The sequence below is a fragment of the Nematolebias whitei genome, chromosome 7 (genome assembly GCF_014905685.2).
Source record: "Nematolebias whitei isolate Nwh7 chromosome 7, NemWhi1, whole genome shotgun sequence".
Taxonomy (NCBI): Eukaryota; Metazoa; Chordata; class Actinopteri; order Cyprinodontiformes; family Rivulidae; genus Nematolebias; species Nematolebias whitei.
The window spans coordinates 41,734,547-41,753,498 of NC_056504.1; the positions used below are offsets into that span (position 1 = coordinate 41,734,547).

Consider the following 18,952-nt stretch of genomic DNA (forward strand, 5'->3'; position numbering starts at 1 on the left):
GCTAGATTTCTTAGATTACGTCGTAAAAACATGAGTTTGAGAAACGGACCCAGTTACGACATTTTTCTTGCTTAGGAGTAAAGCAACCTGTAATTACAGAAATGCTGGCAGGTTTGACCAAACTGTTTATAATTTGGTCACGTATCTGACCTTAGTTTAAATCTCTGGCATGAAAGTCGGCTGGTGGCATTCCTTCAAGGAATGCTACGCCTTAAATCAGTTCTAAAAAGTCCGTCTTGGGTTATGCTGTTACTGCAACCACTCCAGTACTTACGTTTGCCCCTTGTTCTGTACTATGATCAAAACACAACAAACGGAGACAATCCAATAATACGATCACATAAACTACAATTAACTCAGATAATTTATGGGCAAAGGGCAGAGATAACTTTTTAGTCAGACCTTGGGGATCCAGTATCATCCATGTACAAATTTGACCTTTGACCTGAATAATGACTTTTATGTTAGAAGGTTGTGTTGCTTAAATTTACTTTAGAAATAGGTTGACAAACTCTTGCAGTATTGAAAACTGCACCTTTGGGCTTATAAGATACAGAGATTTATGAGACTGTCAGCGTTTTAACCACTTATACAATTAATAAAATATTTAGTACTTTATACTGTTGCAAAACATGTTTAATGCTTTTCCAGAAAGATCCTGGTGTCTTTTAAAAACGGAATTGACTGATCCTGACTTAAGGGGTCATTGCGACAACAATAGCTACCACACTTTAAGGAGTCTTTCTTAAGATTTCCAAAAATATATATTATTTACACACTAGTTGTCTTATCTCTGTTAACAGGACTGACTGGTTTGACCGGAAGTACTGTATTGTGCGTGTGCGTGGCGGAAGTCGTCAGACAGTCACACAAGTTGTAAATGTAGTTCACGTAGCGGTGTGTTGAACGATTTCCCATTAGTTTTTAATCGTTTTTATTTTAATATTTTTGTGTGTGTGACGGAACTACGGAGCTGTGGTGTCAGTCAGCCTGTGACGTTTTAGCCGTGTAGCTGCGACAGAAGGGCTAAATGAAGTTAGCAGCGCCGACGTTGATCAGAATATGATAACGGATTAGCCTGTTAGCTTGCGGCCGCAGCAGGAGAAAACAGACAGCAGGGTCAGGAGTAAATGATTAACTGGACAGGATTTGTTTGTAAAATGTGACATTTTGCTGTTTGGGAATTTATGCGGTCAGCGTTTTGGTTAGCTCGCTCCTTCTGGCACGCGCTGGGTATGAACTTTAGCTTCATCATGGCTAGCTGAACTGTTTTTGTAGTATTGTTTTTATTATTATTATTAAAGAGGACAGGCTGCGTCTCAAGACCTTTAGCTGCTATGGTGTATACATTAACACTGGAGCGTAAACCACACCTAAAAACGGGGAGTGACGAACAGACACTTTTCCTCCTCACTTTCAGCTAAAACTCCTCGCGGTTAGAAACTTAACGTCCATGCTCCTTCTTTTCTCGTGTCCCGTTCAGCTCCAGACGAACTGAACAACCGAGACCTGGTCCAGCATGAAGGCCCTGGGATCCAGATTTTTCTTTTATGCGGGTTTTGTGGTGGGAACCTTCACGCTGTACGTGTTTCTGCGGCAGATGTGGTTTGAGAGGACAACACCGCAAGGCAACAACTTGGGGAAAATGTATGAGCACCAGCATGAGGAAGAGGAGAGTTTATGGAAGAAAGACAGGTCTGCTCTCTTCAACCTTAAACACCCTCATCATATAGGTACGTGATGTGGACACATTACCATAACCCAGTTCAGTGGTTTAGACATTGTTCATGTACACTCAAGTAAAATCCTTGTATCCGTGACTAATGTAAACATTTCTACACTAATGTTTTTGTGACTCCACTGATATCTTGGTTTATTTAACTCTGTTTAATGGTGTCAGTCTTGATACAAGTACACACACTATTCTAAAGTGCAAAAACTGCGAACAACAAATCCAACTTGGATAAAAATCCAAAATACAAATGGTAAATGACTGTACTCTTGTATAGCGCCTTTTTATTTTAAGGTACCAGTACTCAAAGTGCTTTACACTACAATCTGTGCCCTCATTTACTCATTCATACTGCGCTCTACTAGATCTGTACAAAGACTAATCAGTGCTTTAGATCACATCCATACACTGCTGGGACACACATCGGAGGCAAGGAGGGGTCCAGTGTCTTGCTCAGGGACACACTAGCATGTGACTGCTGGTGGACTTGGAACTCCCAACTCTCGCAATGGAGGACAGCTGCTGTAACTGCTCAGCCACAGCTGCCCCATGAATAAAAACTAGTATTATAACCCCAGTGTTAATGCAAGTACTAATATGAACCCTAAGGATTTTATGTAGACATTTTGTGATGTTGGAGGCTAACAAAAACTATTCAGTGCAGATGTTTGTAGAATTTGTCTTGTGGGTTGATATTTTTTTTTTCCCCTAAACCTTTTACAAAAACAAGTTCTATTAAGTGTTAAAATAAAAAAAGATTTATGTTAACTCAAACAATTTAGACTAAAATCCTGATGTAAGTTCAAACATGAAGGTCATCTGGACAGATTCTTCTAAAATCGCTTTAAAGGAGTTTTCAAAGGACTTCAAGAGCATTCAGTAGTGGTATAAACAACTGGAAGGTTACAGTGTTTTAAAATTCATAATTTGGGGATAAATAATTTCCAGAATTAATATAGAATGATGTGAAAAGTTGTCATTCTTAACTTTATTGTTATAAATTCTACATACTTATAGAAATCGCCATGAAACTCATCAAATGTTTAAACTTTTTCAGTCGTTAGAATTATTAATATATTCATATTAGGTTACATTGTACTTAATAATTAGTAATAAGCCTTTAGTCTACACAAGAGATTGAGTTTGTTTCTGCATAATAATAAATTGTCGTTATTATTTCCACATTTTGCAGGTGGAAAAGAATGTATTTAGGAATCTGTTACCGTATGTTTTTCTTTAAATGTAGGTAGTAAAAACGTAAACTAACAACAGTTTGCTGAAAAAAATTATTTGGACCTTCAAGAAACTTGAGCAGTTTTTGTTGGAACGAAAGTAATAAATTATGCATCAGCTATCTGGCAAATAATAATAATAACTTATTAAATTTGTACTGCAGTTACATTTTTCAATCTCAAAGTGCTACAGTATAAAATGGCTAGAGAAACAGAGGAAGAACTAAAAACAACAGAATTAAAAATTACACATTTAAACACAATACAGTCTTTCAAATAGGAATGTCTTCAGTCCTTTCTTAAAATTTTTGATTCTGGGGTATCCTTAGTTGGCCGGGTAGGGTGTTCCACAGGCAAGATGCAGCAGAGCTGACAAAGGCCCTGTCGCCCATGGTGTGCAGTTTTGTCTGGGGAGGTGGAACCGGTAGGAATTTGTGGAGCGGAGGGATCATGTTGAGGTCTGAGCAGTAATTTCAAGTTCAAGTCAATTTTATTGTCATTTCCATCACATGTGGTACATGAGGTGGAACAAAATTATGTACACAGTCACAGAGCCCAAATTTAGCAAAAATATAAAAAGAAACAGTAGATAAGCATCTAAGATATACACCAAGCTATACGCTAAACAAATGCCAAACGGTACACTAAAAGATCTAAGATATATGCTAAACGATAATAATGTAAAACAACACGGCGTAACATCAGCTCGAACATGAGTCTGGTTAGCAGATGGGTATGAATAAATACAGAAGCATGAGATGATCAGCAGCATGAGATCAGCATGGATAATCAGCAGCACAGACAGATAAGTTGCATATCCCCAATTAAAAGTGGCATTACAGCGATTAAAAAAATTATTACAGTGATTATCCTGGTTAGGGTTTTATGAGCCAAACAGCTTCAGGGTAGAAGCTGTTCCTCAGTCTAGTAGTTCTACATTTAATGCTTTTTAACCTCCTGCCTGAGGGGAGTGGAGCAAAAAGTGTGTGTGCTGGGTGAGTGGGGTCCTTCATGCTGCAGGTGGCCCTCTTCCTGCATCTGGAGGTGTAGATGTCTGTGATGGTGGGAGGCTTACTCCAACAGTTTTCTGTGCAGCCAGCCAGTAAATAATTCTTTGAGGTAGTATGGAGCATTGCCATGGATGAATTGGTGGGAGAGTAAGGAAACCCTATATTCGATGTGGAGTGAAGTGGGAAGCCAGTGGAGAGATTGGATTGTGATGATGTGGTCATGGTTCCTTTGCTTCATCAGGATCTGAGCTGCGCTGTTCTGTACATACTGAAGTTTTTGAATATGTTTGGATGGAGTTACGTAAAAAAGTGCGATGAAGTACTCAAGTCTTGAGATGAAAGCATGAACAAGATTTTTAGCATTGGAAAAGGAGCGTAATGGTCAGAGTTTGGAGATTTTCCTGAGATAAAAGAAGGAAGTCTTGCAGTGGTGTTTGATGTGAGATTTAAATGTAAGATTTAAATGTAAGATGAGAGTCAAATTTTACACTAGGTTTAGTCATTGTATAGAGAAGGAGAATGTTATGGCCAGAAAACATTGTAGTAGAGATGGATGATGAGTGAATCTGATGCAAAGCATTGTTTTTGTTTTTGACATGGTTAATTGGAGAAAATTATCATTCATCCAGGTTTTTACTTCCTCAAAACAGGAGGTGAGAGTGGAGAATGATGGTGATAAACTTTCAAAACCGGTTTTGATATACACTAGAGCTGCATGTTGTCTGCATAACAATGAAAATTATTCCTGTGGTGAGTGATAATGTGACTGAGGGCGAGGAAGTATCAGGTAAACAGGGTGGGCCCAAAGACTGATCCCTGAGGGATGCCACAGATGACTGTGAGAGTCTGGGGATCTTACTTCTCTGATGGTGACATACTCAGATAGGTCAGAGAGGTACGAGCAGAACCATTTCAGAGCTGTCTCAGTTGATCTTGCAGATTGCTGAAGCTGGTGGAGGAAGATGCCATGATCCACATAGGGCATTAACAGAGTACTCGAGTAATCTACACATCGATTGCTAGGACATCAATCGAGGTTAAAAATGTTACGTCGAGTATCCGTAGTGACGCCATATTATGTGACCACCGTATGACCGTAGGGAGCGGTGTTGCACTGTTGCAGGTCACACTGGGTCCAATCCACCGAACCAGAACCAGTTTCGGTTTAAGTTTCGTTTTTGACATGCTGCACGTTTCTTCACGTTTGCAGTTTAATAATAATAACTAATAGTTTAGTTTTTCCTGTGACTTATTTGCAGTATGATAAATGGTAGGAGCATAAGTTACGCTCCCAATGTTTTGTTGGTCGTTTTTTTGGTAAATAATTACCTTTTTTGCAGATTTATTTATTTATTGAAATTTGTATCTTGATATCTATGACGTCATCAAATACTCGAGTTCTACTCGGGCTTTATTATGTTAATGTCGAGTTTAAAAATTATATACTCGTTCAACCCCTAGTCCACAGTCTGTAAAGCTGCGCTCAAGTCTAGGAGGATCAGTAGAGAGGGAGAACCAGCATCAGTTGTCCATTAGAAGGTCATTTTGACCCAGACCAGAGCTGTGACCCTGTGCTATGAGCTAAACAAAAGCTAGACTGAAATACCTCATAAGCCCTATTCGCACAGGATTAGTTTTACCTCGGGACCGTTCCGGTCCATATAATGTGCGGGTCGGGCTGGTCTAAGGCTTTGATGTGGTTTTATGAATCGGCAAAACTAAAGAATGCACAATATAAAATTGTGTTAATCTGCTTCTTGAGGAGGAGGCAGGTCCGACCGGCCGGTTTAAGAGGTTAAAAAAAAAAAAAGCCACGTTAAGCTCAGATGGCGTCCGCTGACCCTCCTGTTGAAATGGACTTGTGACCTGTCCAGGGTGTCCCCTGCCTCTTGCACAGTGATGGCTGGATATCGACACCAGCAACTCGGCGACTCCCGCTACCCGAAAAGGAAGAAATGGGTAAATATCGTGGATTGATGGATGGATGGGTCAGCTGATATGCGCGTGTCTCCACACCTGCTGTCATCTGCGGTGAAGGAAGTAGTAGTATAAAAGCCGAAACGAGCAGCGCGTTCATTTAAAATAGCCTTGTTCTATATTTTTCCAAATGATTTTGCGTAACAAAAACAAAAAAACACCTAATTACATATCAGATCCTGCCCATTTCTGTCCAAATCACAGAGATGCCTATTCGCATGGGATTAGTATTATCACAGGACCCCGGAGTTCTGCAAAATATAGTAGGTAACTTGCGGGGGAATTTTTATTTTACAAATTACTGACATGGCCGATTTGCACGAGATTAACAACACAGACGATCTCCATAATTATTACAAATAGCATGTGGTCCCTAGGTAAAACTACGTAATCCCGTGCGAATAGGGCTATAGACATTATTAGTGGTGAGGTGGTCATATAGACAGGCTGCAACATTTTTTTCCAGCACTTTGGACAGAAATGGAAGTTTGGCAACAGGTCTATCTGGATCACTTTTTAAAGTAGGTAAAACAAAACCAGTCTGGCAGCAAAGGTTTATCAGAGATGTGATCAGAGAACTGATGAACGAGATGTTTCTTTTCAGCAGAGCAGCGGGGAAAGGATCTAGGGCACAAGGCACAAGTGAACAATTTCATTTGTTTGATAATAGATGTCACTTCTTGCTGGGAGACTGATGTGAAGCATTGAAGAGGTTGAGGGTTGAGAGTTTGATCCTGGAACTTGTGAAGTGGTGCAGGTGAAACTGCCATGTCTGTCAGGGCAGACCAGATGGTGTGGATTTTTGTGTGGGAAAAAGTATGTAAAGTTATTGCAGTGCTCTTCAGTCCGTTCTGTAAGTGAAGAGATTTGAGGTTGAAGGAGATGGTTACTGTGGAAGAGTTGTTTGGAGTTCTCAGGGCTGTTATTAATCATCGTAGAGTAGTGGTTGGAATGTGCTTCATGGGGGGCCTTCATATAGCTCTTTTGATGCTCCAGATTAGCTTGTTTATGAAAAGTGTAGCATGAAGATGTGCTCCCCTAACTATGACCCCTGACCCTTGTGTTGGCTTCCAGACTCACCATTAATTGTTTTCAATAGTTACTTTTGACTTGAATAATGTCTGATGTTTTTCACACATTCACTGTCCTTGGACTGAATCAGCTACAGTCTGTCAGTTTACCTTTATTTTCTATGTTTTTAAGGGAAAAAAATCATTAGTGAAGTTTGTTTTACTTGATTATAACAGGTGTGAATATGAATAATGTTGATTATAGTTTTCAGTCATTATAATGAAATCAGCTCGATGTCCAGAGCTGATAGATCATCTTTCAAACACATGTCCAGCCACTTTCAAGTGTCTCAGCTCATCATTATACCAGGAAGCTGACGGGTAAAGCTGACAGATCTAGTTTTAACAGGTGCATGTAGGTCCAGAGATCACTCTTTTATTGTAGAAGTCCACTGACTCATTAAGTGATGAGTAAACAGCGAGGCAGTGCAGAAGGTCTGCTGCCATGATATCTTGGCTGATGTTTTTTAGGTTCCTGAAAGAGATTTGGCGCTCTTGTTTGCATAATTTAGATGAAAAAAGGAAACGCCATAGAAATGGTCTTGTGGTCAGAGACGCCAAGATCGCGTAGAGTTAAATTACTGGCAATTGCAAACTGTGATAATCCAATCTGAATTGTTCCCCTGGTGTTTGTGGGAACATCAACGTGCTGCTTGAGATTAACACAATGCAAAAAGAAATTCAGCAGCAAAGTGACAGGAAGGGTCATCAACATGAATGTTAAAATCACCAAGTAATAAGAGTTTAGCAGATGTAGTAAAAAAAGATAAAAGACAATTTGACATCTCAGAGATGAAGGCTGGGTGGGGCTTGGGTGGTTGATCTATGAGGAAAGCTGTCATGGAAAATAGGAGTTTGCTTGTAAATGCTAAACATTCAGTAGAAGTTAAATCTGGCAGGGGAAGCAGGAACAAATCTAGGTCTCTGTAATAAATAACAGCGAGGCCACCACCACCGTCCCCTGCTGCGGGCTTTCTGCAGATTACAATATCTAGGAGGGCAGGCTTTTTTAAGAGCCGAGGATGTGTTTGTTTGATGCATGTTTCTGTGAGGCACAGCAAGTCCAAACAGCAGTCCAAAATGTGGTTATGTAAGAAGCAGGACTTGTTTGAAATGGACTGTGTATTGAACTACTCCATTTTAATGTTCTCGGACTGTGAATGACTCTTTAAGGGCCAGAGCAGGTTTAAATTCACTCCATATCTTCCATCCAGCCCAGTATGTGTCTGTGCAGTGGCTTTTTCAGAACAACAAGTAAGAGAGTGTTCTGATGACATGTCAGTGGTGTGATGAAGCATGTTGAAGTGCCGAGAAAGGAATGGTGAGCAGTCTGGGAGTAAACAAACTTTCATCGTGAGCTCCTGTGAGTAAATCATGAATGCAGACGGATTCCCATTTTCTTAATGAGTGGAAGACCCATCAGGGTGGTCCAGTTGTTGAGTGTCAATTCGGGAGACTGTAAGTCACCACAACTCCATCCCGGCTTCACCTGAACGGCGAGCAGGCTGTCCGTAGATGTTTCAATTGATAGAATTTTGTTTGACGAAGAAGGATCTTTGGTGGCTGTCCCGGTAGAAGAGCCTCTTGAGCCAGTGAGTCACATAGAAAACTCCAAAAATGATTTAACCTCGAGTCCACTGAGACGTGAAGAAGCAGCCAACATTCAGCACCGGCATTCTTGCCGGTATCTATTGAGGTCACTTCATAATCATAGCATATAAACAACTGGATGACAAATAGAATTCTGGGTATTTTTCCTATTTATGGTCAACATAAATCTCCATTATTCCAACCCACTAGCTAAGAAAAAAAAATATATATTCCTTGGGATATAAGAAGGAAGGACAACCACAAATTCAGTGGTGGTTTAATTACTGCTTGATCAGCACGAAGAGTAACATTATGTTCTAGTAAGGCTTTCTGTGTCATCATTATGTGCCAATGTGAGTACACTCATAGGTCTGTTAAAGCAACAGTATTTCATTATTCCTGCACCTTTAAGTTTTCTCTGTAATATTACCATGCTTATTCAGACATGCTAGTGACAGTGAAGCAAAAAAAAAAAAAAAAAACCCATTGTGATATATTTACTCTCAAAACCTAATTTCTTTCACAAGAGTATGCCATTAAAATAATTCCTGCTGCATCAAACTGTGTGAATCATTTATTAGTCATACTGGTCAGAATATTTAGATTTTCATTCTGTATTACAGCACAAAGAAAATTTAAAAATTGTTGCAGTGATAATTGGTACATCATTAAAAGGGACGGGTTAAAAAAAAATTACTGGAAAGTTTGTCCCTTGCTCTCATTTATTTAAAAACACTGTTTTCTCTGAACGGCTGGTATGGAAATGATCCACCCTGCCTCTATGTTGCTCAGCTTATTGAGAGCGAAACTGTTTTTGTGCCTTATTAAGTTACCGGGTTTGATCTCCTCCGATTTTCATCACAAACTGTTACAGAAAGGTAACAAAGACTATTTTCACTCATGACACCAACTTGCTCAGTTCCCATCAGATACATGAAAATTAGTGGAGAGGCTATAGACCACCCAAGTCTCACACACATGACAACACATCTTTGTGTAAGATCAGATGTAACAGCACCAGATAATATGACAAATTGTTGGCAAGCTTGGAAATCAATGAGTTTATTGTTAGGCCCCCTTTACACTGAACAACTTGTCTATGTTCTCCACGACTTACAAGACCCTTTAAATGGTCACAAATTCAAGCACACAATTTTTAGTCTTTTTTTTTTTTTTTTTACAGTCTTCTGGGTTTCTGTGTAATAGTAAAAGAAATGAGAACTTGTTTTAGAACATCTATAATGAAAGAGCGAACAACGTACTACTTTTTGAACTGGTTTTACGAGCTGGGCAGTATAGTGCTACCAGTAGGTGAAGTAGCTGGCTATTCTGTAGTTTGTCATTTTTATAATTTTATCTTGTACTGTATACACAAAAAAAATTCAAATAATGACAGTGGGAAAACTGACCATCAAATAAACTCATTAAAATAAACGTATGAAGCTATTAATAAATGTACTATTATAGGACGCAAAATGTGTTTGTAAAAGTAATAAAAATGTGTTTTAAGCAAAACATTAAATTTTCTCAACTCACTATATTTGCATGTAGAAACAGTACTGTGTATATATACTGTATTTTTTTTCCAGTTACAGTAGTTTTCATCTGGACTGTAGCTTGACACTGTTACAAAACTTGAACACTGATTGGATAAACAGTTGTGAAGTCTCACAGCAGATGTCACTCAATCTAAACACACAAGTTGTCTGGTAGGCAGACGGTGGTTACCTTTTTCATAATTGTACATACAAGTCTTTTCAGGAGGTATCAACATGCTTTATCAGTGAAGATGCTTCATGACATGCAGATATTTTTCTCTTTAGAAAACAATGTTCCATTTCATCGACTCAGGCAGTGTAATAAGACATGAAATGTTATCGGTGACCTACATAGATGGAAACAACGATGTCATGAAGTCTGGGTTAAGGACTTGACCCAGTGCATCCTCTGAGTGTACGAGAGACAAGTGAGTGCTGTTATGACTAAAGGGATAAGAACAGTGAGGGGGGTGGGCTCTTCTGGATTCTGATGCTGTTCATTTGATCTCTGCATCTCTTCAATGAACCCTAACTTTTGTTGTCGTTAAGAGATTCAGTGTCTTCTGCTTTTTAAATGAAAGATCAAGTCTTTGCATGTTGTTTACCCACAACAGGAGCTGCCAAGGTTTTTCTTAAGAGCTGCATAACAACAAATTTATCCTCTTCGCAGTATCAGTAAACACAATATAAATTACTCAAAGGACTGGAATATATCGTTGGTCATTATATTTCAAGTACCATGCATGTTTGTTGTCTGTCACTGAGTATTGGTAAGTTTTAGACTGTTTTGCAACTGTGATAAGTTTGGTGATTTAAGTCACGGTTCAACTAGAGCAGGGGTCTGCAACCTGTGGCTCTGGAGCCACATGCGGCTCTTTGGTCCCTCTGCAACGGCTCTTTCAAGCTTCAACCAAAACAAACGCAAAACTGAATTTTATTGGTTGTTATACAAACAACTCTAGTTTTAGCAGTTTTCCTGTCATTTATTTTGCAAATACTCACTAACTTTTTGCTTTATTTCTATACTTTTTTTTTCATTCAACCTTTATTAAACAGGTAAATCCCATGGAGCCTCGCAGACTTATTTACAAGAGAGACCTGATTTCAACAAAGAAAGATGAAAACAATGGACAATTATTTCTATACTTAATTATTTTTTCCACAATTAAAAAAATTACATAGGTCTGCATATTTCATTGTTCTTTCATTAAAAAAAACAATTCCCCCCCTCGTTACAATAATCTGGTCTTTTCTTTTGTCTTAAATTGCAAAAATGTCAGTAAATGTTAAAAATCATTACATATTTTTATCTTTAAAATGTCAACCCTACTGGCCACAAAAGTCTCCTCCAACAAACTTAAAGTGGCCCATGGGCCTCCAGTTGATAACCACAGTTGTAGCAGGTTGTTGCAGCTCTGGACACATTTACTTTAGTGAACGAAGACATAAAAATGGTTCTTTTGATCGTGAAGATTGCAGAGCCCTGAACTAGAGGGAAGAATAAAAGTTAAACTGAATCAGTATCTTAAGACAACTAAATGGAATAAATAGTTTTAAACTTGAACCCATTGTATAAAGGTAGTCTCTTATCCAAGTTTGGTTCAATCTTAATGTCATTATTATTACAAACCTGTATTTACAAATTGTACATTTTTATATTTGCAAGTGATTTAACATTTTGTGGCAGATGTTCAATGTAAGCCTGCATGCAGATCAATAGTCTGTTCAGCCAAAATTACAAAATATTGTAACAGTGTCTCCATCAGGTCTTTTTATGTGAAACGGTGATGGGACTGGGGATGGTTTAAAGTTACATGCGTACACAAACTAAATGGATAAATAAATAGCGTGTGCCCTTGAATCTTGTTTTGCAGATCCAGATTTTGTGAGAACTTTGGTTTAAGTAAACTTTGTGTGTAATGCAAAAAAAGATGGATACAACAGAACCAAATTGAAATTCATCTCACATTTTGTGTCTTATTGGGTCTAAATTGTAAAAGTGTCCTTCATAACGTTTGGATACACACTGGTTAAGGTTAAACGAGTACCACCATAAAATCTCTATTGACAAAAGAGACGTTACGCTTCAGTATAAAATTTCTGTGAGAACTATTGACTTTCATGTCTCTTACTGTCACTGTGTAGATCTTGATTTTGTTAGTTCAAGTAGTTTTGATCACACTGCTGTGAACACAATTTGCTAGTACAAATGAAAATTGCACACAAAAGAACACTAATTGTTATGTTTCCTTTCCAGGTGAAGATAGCCACTTGGCTGATGAGTTGTACAGAAAGGTGCGAATTCTTTGCTGGGTGATGACGGGACCCAAAAACCTGGAGACAAAGGCTCGGCATGCGAAGCAAACATGGAGTCGTCATTGCAATGTTGTGGTTTTCATGAGCTCCGTGGATGATCCTGACTTCCCCACAGTGGGATTAGGCACAAAAGAGGGTCGCGATCAACTGTACTGGAAAACCATCCGAGCCTTCCATTATGCCTATGAGCATCATGCCGATGAGGCGGATTGGTTCCTCAAGGCAGACGACGACACCTACGTGATTGTAGACAACCTGCGATGGGTCCTTGCAAACCACACACCCGACGAGCCAATTTACTTCGGGCGAAGGTTCAAGCCTTACACCAAGCAGGGATACATGAGCGGTGGTGCAGGCTATGTACTGAGCAGAGAGGCACTGCGGAGATTCGTAGAAGGATTTAAAAACAAAGTGTGCACACACACCACCTCTGTGGAGGATCTGGCAATGGGGCAGTGCATGGAGAAGGTTGGGGTGCTTGCAGGAGACTCCAGAGACACGGCACACAGAGAGACATTTCACCCTTTTGTCCCTGAGCAACATCTCACTGCCAAGTTCCCAAAGAGCTTCTGGTACTGGAGCTACTGCTATTACCCCATCTCAGAGGTAAGTGAAACCAGTGCTGTGGAATTTCTCCTAAATCCTGACAAAGTGCTAAAGCTGTTGTAGGTGTACACAGGGGATCAAGGGATAATGGACTGTTGTATGTGGTAGTTATCTGTAGCCATAGTCATCTACCTACATGAGGCTGTGGTTTCCACAACCCAAACTTAAAAAAGCAAACATTCACAACAGTACAGACAAAACACATTTTAATTATTTTTTTATATGAACTTCATTTAGTTTATTTTTTAAAATGTTGTCATGCCTTATTGTTGCTTGTACTCTTCAAACTGTTAAGTGAGCTACTTCTATTTAGTTAACTGATTATGAGTTATCACCTCACACAACTCTGCTTCAGAAACTGGTATCTTTACACTTAATTTCAAATGAGATAAACTATTTTCACGCTTGTCCTGTTGCATGCTCAATAATCCAGGTAGATGTCCTCTGGACAGATTCCGCTTTGTTGAAACGTTTCGTCTTTTTTCCAAAAGACTTCTTCAGTCTGAGGAGCTGCAACAAACTCAGTCTTTTATATGCAGCACCTTCTCAAAGTGGATCAACCAGTTTGCTGGTGACAGCCAAAACTAGTTGTTCACATGCAAAGGGAGGACCATCAGCCTAACAACTGATCGTTAGTGATGGCCGCTTGCTATTCACAGAGGGCTGAGCGAGGGCAGCTCTTCAGACTGAAGTCTTTTGGATAAAAGACGAGACATTTCTACAAAGAAGAATCCGTCCAGAGGACCTGACTTAACCTTGTTATATTCACATTTGTGTTTTTTTTTCTCCCGTCATTGCTGGTTGATTAATACCATTATAGTATGTAATGTTTCAAAACCATATATTGTGTCTTGCCCCAGGGTCCTAAGTGCTGCTCGGATATATCGGTGTCTTTCCACTACGTAGATGCTGCAGGCATGTATTTATTGGAATACTACACTTATCACCTGCGTGCCTTTGGCTACAAATACAGATACCAACCCCCGATCCCAAAGGGTTACGGATTTGAACAGTTAACGTCACGAAATGCCGCAGAAGGACAAGACATGACTTTTCAGGAAAACGATCTTAAAGAGGGGAATAATTCGTCCCAGGATGACCAGAGGCAGGATGCAGATCCTCCCCCTGCGGCTGATAAAGACCCTCCTGCAGCTCCAGAAGGAAACTGACTCTAACCCTCTGTTGGATGAACCGATTTTAAGGCAGACAGAAACCGTATGGGTTTTTTATGTTTACTGATCCATTTTGATAATTTGGGTTCTTAAGTGCAGAAAGTCAGACCACTTGTTCTTAAGTTCTCGAGGATTCTGGAGCTGAAAGACTTCTTTTAATGCGAAATGTGACTGGAAGACTGTTCCTCAACCCGAGACATGTTTTTATCATTTTTATCCTTTTATTTCATTTTTATTGAGTGCTTTTTACAAGTGAATTCTTAAAAGGTTTAGGAACACTTGTCTGCTTGTATAGACTCTGAAACAAAGGTGAGTAGTTGGGCATTTAAATGATTATTTTTTTTCTTTTAAACTCGTGTTGTTTTTTTCTACTGCAGTAATCACATCTAATTGCCAGTTTATTGTTCCCAGCTTACTGAAGTTGTGTGATTTCATTCCAAGCTTAGGACTGTGCCAGGATGAAGCTGATCTTGTGCGTTGTCCGTGCGCATGTTTATTCAAAAACAAGTCATAAAACTTGAAGTTCAGCTAATTTTTAGCATGAACACCCTCTCAAACTTGATTTTAGCTGCGTTTAAAAGACTTCTTACTACAGGCACAAGTAAAATTATGTTGCGTGTAAAAATCAGTCATTTTATTTACATTCTGCTTATTGAAGATTTATTTTTACTTTTGTCTTAAATGCTCATTTTAAAAGTTTTTATGTTCAAGTTTATGCAGAGGACTGGAGTTATAATCAATTATTTTCTAATAGTTTAGCTCATTGTTTTACATATGGAAGTTTTCCAGTCAAAGGTCAGAAAGTTCAAAACGACCTGTTCACTATCGCATAAAGCAAACGTGCACAAAAAGCACCACTTTTCATGGCTAAAGGGCGACCAGAATTCTTTTGATTGTGTTTGAAATAATACTTTAACTGGATGGTAATAATTATCTAAACATTGAGAGTAATTTCTCTTTGAATAACCACTTAATAATGAAGCAAATCAGCTCTGCGATGACTGTGAGTGAAGACAGTTTCCTTTTTAAACTTATTGTAACGTGTTACACAATTATTTTCCCCATAAACAAATATCAGTCTGGTCCTATCAGTTGGAAAATCTGTGTAATGTTTAGCCTCAGATAAATGCGATTATATTTCAAGATGCACATAGTTGCCTTTTTATTAGCTACCATGAAAAGCATTGTAAGACTGTCAATATATTAAAGTCTTTAGCTTTTTTTTAATGAGGTACATCTGTGCAAATGTGGGAGTAAACGCATTTGTTTGTTTTTTTTAACATTTATTTACTACATTGCTATTTGCTATCGGGTTCCTTTTTTTTTCTGCCAGGAAAATTACTCATCCATATTCTTACCAAAAAATGTCGTCATGCTTCTTTTTTTAATTCGTCATACAACAGTAGCTGTAATGCTCTTAATTTCTCTGATCTATCCAAAGATTCCTACAAAGAATGGAACGACAGCGAAGGCAGACTAGCTGCTGTTTGTGGACCTGCGTTCATGCCGTCACGTTTGGTTGTTAAAGCAGAAGTTAAAGGCAAATTTCCCTCAAGATTTTTGCTTTGGTATTCAAACCAGCTGGACGAGGAAGCAGTGAATTGCATGTTTTTTTATCTTCCTGAAACAATTGTCACCATACTACAAACTAATTTCTTGGTTTTCTGCCCTTCCTGAACATATTTTGTGCCTTGTAAACCAAGACTGTATGAGCTGCTGCACACGTGACTTTGCACTGTGACATTACACGGGTGAGAGGAAGATGGACTTTCATTTTACTGAATTCTTCCGTTGTAATGTGCACAGCCTTTTAGCCGAGGTTTGAGCCTTTTAGTTGTTTGTTTTATTTCTTTCAAAGAGGTCCCTCGATTTAAAATTCTAGATGGGCCAAGCCATTTATTTTATCCTTAAAACAAGAAGTATTTTCAGTAGTTCTTTTGCAAATGTACAAAAAGGATGTGCACTGATGACCAAGTACTTCTAAGGTTGATTTGGGTTTGAATGCACTTTTTGAAAAGAACATTTGCTGTTTTTAACTAAAATCTTTTTTTTTGTTTTGTTTTTGTTTTTTATGAATCACAATTGCCTATTGAAATATGTGTGTTTATCACAGTTCCTCTTTTGGGGGAGAAAAGTATTAAAAACTACAATTTTTACCTTTGGCATGTTTTACGTATCGAATGATATTAAAACGAATGACAGTGCAATTTAAAATTCATTATTTTAAGTTTTTCCTTTGAACTCATCGTTGATTAAAAAAAAAAACAGCTGTTTGGTTTTTGATGATGGCGATGCCACACATCTGGTTCTTGACAATCGTTTTGATATTGAACTTTTCTGCAAGGGAAATGTGTACAGTTCTGTATTTATATCTGAAATTTATTTATGTTAGTATTGACATTAAAATCGGGTCAGTATAGTAATTGTGTGAACTAATTTGGCAGTTTGTAAGCACACAGTCTGTGTGATGGTTTATAGTGAAAGAGATTTGATTCACTATAAATAAATGCATATTTTATTGTACACTTGGTCATGTTGTGCCTTTGTTAACACCATGGTGTTAATGTCCGATGGTTATTCGGTGACCGTTCTGGTTCCAAGAATTAAAATTCCCTTCATCTGTAAGAACGGTTGTCCTGCCAAGAAATTCAATTGTAAGGTTTGTTTCTCATACAAGGATGTGTGACGTCTTTATTACCACAAGGGTGGGTCCTAATAAAAGGAGGGGGAAAATGGTTGAAAGCTCAAACATTTTGACAAGTGTATTTACTTTTAGGGCAGGTGGAAGCTTCTTACCTCTTCTTTCACAAGTAATAAACCTGAATTCCCCCCTTGTGCAGATTCCTCAGTGCAGTGGCAGCACAAACGTCTGTCACAAAGACATAGTTCAAAAGTTTTTGTGCAACTAGAATTTGTGCAAAAAATAATTTAAAGATAAAACTCCCATTTAACATTGTATTTTATAGCTTGATGCTCTGCACAACTCTTGAAGTATGGAACACATTTTCTAAGCCTTTAAACACGTTCAATCAAAATCAATTATGTGATATCTTCACTTCTGACCGTAATAACGCCCTGGGTGTGGTGTGAGGATTGGATGAGCACTGTGTACAAGGTAACACCTTGTATCTTGGCTCGTTGCAAAGAATGAGGACAATGTGACCAAAACAACAAAAGAAGAAAAACAGTTCATTGCTGCTGCATTTTTTCAACAGTTAACTCTTACAAAGACGGGTTGAGTAACTCGGAATGCATCGTCAGAATGCAGGAAATGGCATCTACTTCATTTAAAATTTTCTGGGGGAGGACCCCAACATGAGTGTCTCTCCTCACATTACAAGTGCTTCTCACCATTAGCCCATGTGTTGCTAACCAAGTACACATATGGTGTTCAAAGTACGCTCAACTTAATCTTGCTGCATTCGCATTAATGAAATATTTGTACATTTTTACAGTAATTTATTGCATATTTTGCCAGATTATGGTGATTCTGGGGTCGTGATGATGGGCCCCTTGAAGATTGTTGCCCAGGGTACAGTGAAGTGTTAATCTGGCCCTGGTTGAGTTACAGAAGAGTTCTCAGGAATAACGTGCTCAGCTCAATCCAAATGCCCCTTTTCCCCATAAGACTGTCCAACTCTTCAGTTTAGCATTTTTATACTTGGCTGATCAAATATGAATGTTTCAGTTCTAAATTATTCTGCAACTACAATATTATTTAGTCTCAACATGAAAAATGTTCCTTAATAAGCAGCAATAAGGACAACTAATATCCCGAGACAACTTGAATGAGAAACAAGATCCTTCTGCAAATAATAAACTCTTAATGACCCTTACCCTGTTGACTTTTTAAAACAAAGCTGTGATCAGTTTAGCAGTTCACTCAGTAGAAAGTAAAAACTTTCTGCCTTGCAGATTCTTTTACATAGTTATTACAATGCTATTTGTATGTATATACGGTAATCTAGTTCGCTCTCTACCTCCATTCACATCACTTTCCCACTACACATACACACATTTATAATCAAAATGTTTAACAAATAACTGAAGTGTTAAATATATTTTATTAAATAACATGTCCTTCAAATGAAAATCTAAAATACCATTAATTTGGGGTACTATCAAATACCTAAACGAGTCCATACAAATTGCAGTACTGTACTCGACAAACTGAATCCCTCACAAAACCTGGTTGTTTGGTTCCACGGGTTTCATTTAGAAAGAAATCCAAGTCTTCTCAGAGCAACTGCTTGTCAAGTGTCAAAATAAAAATCATGTGGTGCATGTTGTCATGTAGAAATGATGGATTTTGACACAAATTATAATCCCTTGAGCCACTCAGATGTGGGTTACTTGCAATGAGCTTGATGTCCCTTCTCTTTACTCGTGTACTGTTTGCAACATGGACGTGGTGAAAACTGGCTTAACGGCTGCAAATGGATGGAAAGACCCAACTTCAGTCCAGACCAGATCATCCTGGATCTTTGGCTTTTGTCCACCTTTGTCAAGTAGGACGTCAAGGTTTCGCTGGCAGAAACGTGGCTGTGCCATGGGTTCTTCAGTGTCAGCCATTGTGAAAATCTACACAAAGGAAGTGGAGAGCATACAAAGAAACAACACTGAGGTGTTGGTACAGGTGAGTCTAAATCCAGATGTGTGAAGTGGAACACATCAGTTCAGGGCTGTGTGCCCTTTATGGAATGCGCACT

General features: G+C 38.6%; 1 protein-coding gene across 1 annotated transcript; it reads left to right on the forward strand.

Moving 5' to 3' along the window:
- Nucleotides 1-1,494: 1,494 nt before the first annotated feature.
- c1galt1b (core 1 synthase, glycoprotein-N-acetylgalactosamine 3-beta-galactosyltransferase, 1b) lies at nt 1,495-14,560 on the forward strand. The gene is made up of 3 exons (XM_037679585.1): nt 1,495-1,733; nt 12,407-13,071; nt 13,932-14,560. The coding sequence occupies exons 1-3, from the start codon at nt 1,520-1,522 to the stop codon at nt 14,238-14,240; spliced, it is 1,188 nt and encodes a 395-aa protein (XP_037535513.1). The 5' UTR covers nt 1,495-1,519; the 3' UTR covers nt 14,241-14,560.
- Nucleotides 14,561-18,952: the final 4,392 nt, after the last annotated feature.

Coding starts and splice junctions, on each gene's coding strand:
- c1galt1b (XM_037679585.1), top strand. CDS start 1,520: ATGAAGGCCCTGGGATCCAGATTTTTCTTTTATGCGGGTTTTGTGGTG. Junction 1,734..12,406: donor TAAACACCCTCATCATATAG/GTACGTGATGTG, acceptor TTTCCTTTCCAG/GTGAAGATAGCCACTTGGCT. Junction 13,072..13,931: donor GCTATTACCCCATCTCAGAG/GTAAGTGAAACC, acceptor GTCTTGCCCCAG/GGTCCTAAGTGCTGCTCGGA.